Source organism: Triticum aestivum, chromosome 7A, assembly GCF_018294505.1.
Source record: "Triticum aestivum cultivar Chinese Spring chromosome 7A, IWGSC CS RefSeq v2.1, whole genome shotgun sequence".
Lineage (NCBI taxonomy): Eukaryota > Viridiplantae > Streptophyta > Magnoliopsida > Poales > Poaceae > Triticum > Triticum aestivum.
Window position 1 is genome coordinate 33,735,232 of NC_057812.1, and position 5,792 is coordinate 33,741,023.

Below are 5,792 nucleotides of genomic sequence, written 5' to 3' on the forward strand. Positions count from 1 at the left end.
TCGGATTTGGGCTGATAATTGGACACCCAAAGATAATTTTATGAAGCCAATTTTATCTCTGGTGCAGAACCCACCAGTAACGGTGTCAGAGCTTCTTGAGACAACCACAGCTACATGGAACGATAAACTAGTTCGAACTGTATTTTTACCAAATGATGCGGAGGAAATCTTGTGAATACCTGTTTGTACACAGAACATTGGCGACTTTTGGGCTTGGCAACCGGACAGCAAGGGCGTGTTCTCGGTTCACTCGGCCTACAGGTTCATCATCAAGACAAAAGTTCAGAGAGAAGGTTGGCTCGATGGCAGCGGAGAATGTTCTGACGGTGCAAGGGAAGAAAGTGCATGGTCATATTTGTGGAAGATCAAAGTGCCGGCCAAGGCACGAGTATTCCTATGGAGATTAGCGCGCCACTCACTGCCGACCTTTGATGTTATGCAGCACAGGAACATGACAGAAATGGATGTGTGCCCTCTTTGTGGCGCCGAAGACTCGTGGAGACATGCACTGTTGAGCTGCACCATGGCGAGGTGTGTATGGGCCTTGTCGGATGATGACCTGGTAGAGAAAATTTCTGAAAATGCAGGATCAAATGCCAAGAACTGGGTACTCGACCTCCATGAGACACTTAGCCAAGATCAGTTCACTAGGCTCGTAACCACGCTATGGTCGATTTGGTATGCGAGAAGGAAAGCTGTCTACGAATATGTTTTTCAGGGGCCGAGACAAACACATGAATTCATAGACACATATATACGGGAGTTGAACGAGGCTCAGGAACCTGAGAAAAGACCAAGGACAGCTACGGGACAATCAACCGTCAGAACAGAACAATGGAGATCCCCACCGGAAGGCACTGTAAAACTCAATGTGGATGGAGCTGTGGCAAGTGATGGTATCTTTGGTGCTTCGGCAGTGGTGTGTGGAGATCACAATGGCCTATATCTGGCGTCGTCGGCGCTGGTCACACAAATGGTCGACCCGGCAACACTGGAGGTGTATGCAGTACGGGAGGCTCTCGCCAATGGCAGAGGATCTTGGAGCTCAGCGCCTACATGTTGCTTCGGATTGCCTGACAGTGATCAACGGCATTCATCATTGCACCGGTGGACGGCATGGAGCGGTGATCAGGGAGATCATCACCCGTTCTAAAGCTTTTGGGGCTGTTTGGATGACTACCAATAGTTGCCTTACCAAAATATTGGTCACGCCCGACCCTTTTGGCCTCCACCTGGATCACGACCAATTTTGGCTCGCCCCAGCGCGCCCGCGCCCATTTTCGCCAAATCGCGGGCGAAACGGCGGCGCGGAAATCGGCCGCCAAAAAATTGGCAGCGCGCGAACTGGGCATTGAGTATAAAAGGTAGGCAGCGAAATTTCCTCGTCGGTTCCTTCACTTTCCTCTTTTCATCCCAGGCAAACACACAGGAGCGAGTGGAGGGCAAGATCTGCAGCTATCGCCAAGGCCGCCGGATTCCTGCGACAATACGAGCTTCTCCGGCCGCTGCCGGCGTTCCTCTGTCTCTCGTTCTCATCTCTCAATCCACCCACGGTCAGCAGCTCAACTCCCCTTCAATCCCACCCCGATCCCCTTTTCTCTTGGCATGATTTGCTTCAATCCGACCTTTTTAATTGGTGATATGCTGCACGTACGTATATACTTGCCAGATCTAAGTACTTGCCTGCCAAATCCATGCCCTTTGCCCCTGCTCCCAGTCTTAGATCTCCATATGCAGCATCCGTGAAGTTATAAGGCAGCCAAGACACTAGAAATTAGACATGAGAAGGATATTTGACACAGAGCTAGTTATGAGTCCATATGACCTCTGTTTTTAGAACATTGTTGTCCATAAATTTCTTAGGAGCCGGCTGGACATATATGCTTAATTGTTGATTGGGACTTATTATCTCTGTCTCTTATTTCTGATTCACAAATAGTCAAGCACATATCTGTATTTTTTGTTAATGATTTAGGTGGATCTTTTTATAAGTTACTCATCACTATTATTAGTTATAAGCAGCTCTGATTTTGTACAATGTAAATATGATTTAGATCATTCATATTAACGTACTTGTTATATTGACCCAGATGGACTTGGATCAGCAAAAATATTATTATCTCACCATGTTGTGGCGGAGAACTCTGTCTGTCATTGTTCTTCTCTTGGCTCTTTGGTATAGAAACAAAGATGGTAGAAAATTTAGAAGTGGAGGAAGAAAGTATGGTCCACTAGTTGAGAGAGACATCTACAGGACTAATGTCCTGGTTAGGCTAATTGACACATCCGATGCAATATGTATCAAGCAACTGCGGATGTCTCGAGCTGTGTTTTACAAGCTATGCATTAGGCTCAGGCAGAAAAAGTTGTTAATTGATACACTACATGTTTCAGTAGAGGAACAAGTAGCAATGTTCCTATACATGATCGGTCAGCATCACACAAATTCATCCATTGGATTTTGGTTCTGGCGATCTAGTGAGACAGTGAGCAGATATTTCAATATTGTTCTTCGTGCGATGGGGGAGTTAGCTCGTGATCTCATTTACATTAGATCAACGGACACACACACAAAAATCACTAGCAGCCCGGACAGATTCTACCCGTATTTTGAGGTAACCCTTAGACCGTAGATTTATTACTGATTATACAAGATCGACCTAACCCAAGCTTGACATGAACTCCCCTTTCTCATATTCATAGGGATGCATAGGGGCACTAGATGGCACTCATGTTAAGGCTTGTGTTCCTGCCCACATGGTCGACAAGTTTAGGGGCCGCAAGTCATACCCCTCCCAAAATGTGCTAGCAGTTGTTGACTTCGACCTTCGATTCACATATGTTTTAGCTGGTTGGGAGGGCTCTGCCCATGATTCTCTTGTGCTAAAAGATGCCCTCACACGTCCAGGGGGATTAAAAATACCCGAAGGTACATATACAACGTAACATACATGTTTGTCACTGTGTTGTGCCAACTTGACTTTAACTCATTGTTAATACAACATGGCTGTAGGGAAATATTTCTTGGCTGATGCTGGGTATGCTGCGAGGCCAGGGATATTGCCTCCTTATCGTGGTGTGCGCTACCACCTAAACGAATTTGCTGGAGACCGTGACCCAACTACCCCAAAAGAATTGTTCAACCACCGCCATTCATCACTTAGGACCACAGTTGAACGGGCATTTGGGACTCTTAAGAGTCGCTTCAAGATTCTTACTCAAAGGCCCTTCATACCTTTGAAATCTCAGATTAAAGTGGTAGTTGCTTGTTGTGCTTTGCACAATTGGATATTAGAAAATGGTCCAGATGATTATGTTGTGGATGAGGCGACATGGTATGCCAATCTCCCTAGGAGTACTAGGCGGGTTCGTGATCAAGAGGCTGACATACGTGAGTGGGCTGCCAAGCGAGATTTAATCGCTCAGCAAATGTGGACAGATAGAGAGAGTGCACGTGACAATGAGGCTGATGCTATCCCAGCTCAGTATCTTTGATGTATTTCCATGTGAGGGAACATTTGAAGGATGTACTGTACCTTTGATGTATTTCCATGTGAGGGAACATTTGAAGGATGTACTGTACCTTTGATGTATTTCCATGCGAGGGAAAAATTGAACGATGTAGTGTTTCTATTCTAATGACTTTGTGTAAATTATCGTATCCTCGTAATATTGTTTGACTTATTTCAATTTAATCTGGTCTCTCTGTCCTATTAAATAAGTTTAGTTCTGTCCTGTTGTAAGTTGGATCTGTGATGTTTCATGTTCGTATGCTGACATTTTTTTGAGGGTTTTTGCTTCCAACTCACTTTCTTAATAACTAGTTGTTTGCAATGGTGACCTATCTGTAGGTCATGGGGAAGCATAAGCTCACTCTGAAGACCGAGGAGGACTCCAATCCTCGTGATAAGTACATAACCTGGACTGACGAGGCGACAAGGTTTATGCTTGAATGGTATATCGACCTTCGTAAGGACAAACCTGCAACTTTCAAGTTCAAGAAACAACACCACTTGCAATGTGCTGATGCTCTAAATGGCAAGTTTTCGCTTGGTGTCACTCAAACCCAAGTGGATCGACACTATCGTCAATGCAAGGAGAAGTGGGGCTGGGTGCGTCGTGCCATGGCCAATAGTGGAAATGGCCTTGACAGAACCACTTTCACATTCACACTTTCTGAGTCAGAAAAGCAAAGACTCAATGTAAGTTCTTAGTAGTTTTTTCTCTTATTTATATCATGGTCTGATTTTAAAATGAGTGGATAGCTGCTATTGTCTATATATATGTATGCTTCATATTCACTGTCTCTTGTTGTGTTTTTTTATACCTGCAACTTCTCTCATGTTTTGTGTTCATAAAATCATTATTTTACTCTTTTTACCTTACCTTGTGTGCAGAAAACTGCAGTCAATTATCTTACCAGACCCATTAGGTTCTTTCATCAATTGGAAGAGTTATTCTCGGATCAATCTCATGCTGATGGCTCACTCGCAGTTGACCAAACCACTGTCAATGTGGATGATGGTAGTGATGACAGCGAGGATGTGAGGGAACTTGAGGGAAATCTAATTCCAGCAGACAGTGATGAAGCTGACTCTGACACTATTGATCGTCGCAGTCCTAAAGTCGACTTGGATGGCAATCCATTAAACAAGAAGCGCAAGTGTGCATCATCATCACCTTCCAAGAAGCCAACCAAGGGCAAAGCAAACAAGAAGGGCAAGGTATCTAATGATGATATGGTAACCAGTATCAAGAAGCTAGCTGAATCCCTTGCATCCCCTATTGTGTCTGTGCAACCAATGCCACCTGCAGATCCTTATGCAAATCTTTGGAAGCGGATCAATGCCCTTACCATCCCAGCTAAGGATAAACTTGAGATTGTTGCCTATCTATCCAAGCCAGACCAAGATATCTTTCGTAGTTATCTTAACTATGCCGATGAAACAATTCTTCGAGAGTGGGTCATTAGCTACTTTGAGCCTCAGTTTCATGAAGGTGGCAATGATGGATCTGCGGCTGCTCACTGAATTGCCACATGGTTAGATAGAGTTTGTGGCAACCTTTTGTTTATATGGCTAGGAACGCTTTAACACGTAGTGGGAGCATGGATAACATCATCATGCATATTTTGTCTATATACAGCAAACTTGGGTGCATCATGTACTGTTTGTATGGAGTGCATTTGGTGCATGGCTGGCTGTTTATGTCCTAGATGGTATGGTAAAGGATGTGAACCTTATTCCGTCTATCATGTATCAGACAATATATGAGCTACTTAATGTATGAGTTTAATTCTGAAGTTCTGAAAATGCAGAGTTTGTGTGCATATGTGTGTTGGTTAATTCAAATTTTTATTTTTTTGTAGCATGTGATATGTGACTGCTTGTTTACACACAAGCGTTCTTTTATTTGGCTGGCATGCAATTTTCAAATTTTGAAACCAAACCAAACACATGCCAGTCAAATGTGCCAAATATTTGGCTTCAAACCAAATGACATCCAATGGTTTTGCCAAAAAATTGGCAAGTACTAATGGCTACAATCCAAACAGCCATGACTTGCCAATTTTTTGGTCATGCCCTGGAATTGGTGATGCCAATTATTTGGTAGGGCAAGATTGGGCTCAATCCAAACAGCCCCTTTATTTCTTGTAACTTTGTTCATGAGGATAGACGTTTTAATGTAGAAGCACACAATTTAGCAAAGTATTCTTGTAACTTAGGAGTGGGCCGTCATTTGTGGTTGGGTTTCCCCCACGACCAAGATCTTGTACCCATGAACATCTCTGA

General features: G+C 43.9%; 1 protein-coding gene across 7 annotated transcripts; it reads left to right on the forward strand.

The window, feature by feature from the left end:
* Positions 1-1,163: 1,163 nt before the first annotated feature.
* Positions 1,164-5,306, forward strand: LOC123150118 (protein ALP1-like). Of its 7 annotated transcripts, XR_006474968.1 has the most exons (7): positions 1,164-1,364; positions 1,430-1,553; positions 2,091-2,615; positions 2,704-2,929; positions 3,014-3,621; positions 3,852-4,202; positions 4,398-5,306. XR_006474968.1 is itself a non-coding variant. In XM_044569916.1 (6 exons), the coding sequence occupies exons 4-6, from the start codon at positions 3,526-3,528 to the stop codon at positions 5,028-5,030; spliced, it is 1,080 nt and encodes a 359-aa protein (XP_044425851.1). In that variant the 5' UTR covers positions 1,164-1,553; positions 2,091-2,615; positions 2,704-2,929; positions 3,014-3,525; the 3' UTR covers positions 5,031-5,306. The 7 variants fall into 7 exon arrangements, 5 of the variants coding, with proteins under 5 accessions (XP_044425851.1, XP_044425852.1, XP_044425854.1 ...); XR_006474967.1 differs by having other exon boundaries at positions 1,164-1,553; positions 3,014-3,506; XM_044569916.1 differs by having other exon boundaries at positions 1,164-1,553.
* Positions 5,307-5,792: the final 486 nt, after the last annotated feature.

Bases quoted from the DNA above. Each gene is read 5' to 3' on its own strand.
- LOC123150118 (XM_044569915.1), top strand. From the start codon at position 2,091: ATGGACTTGGATCAGCAAAAATATTATTATCTCACCATGTTGTGGCGG. The intron at 2,616-2,703 runs GTAACCCTTAGA...TCATATTCATAG, and splicing joins GATTCTACCCGTATTTTGAG to GGATGCATAGGGGCACTAGA. The intron at 2,930-3,013 runs GTACATATACAA...ACATGGCTGTAG, and splicing joins GGGATTAAAAATACCCGAAG to GGAAATATTTCTTGGCTGAT.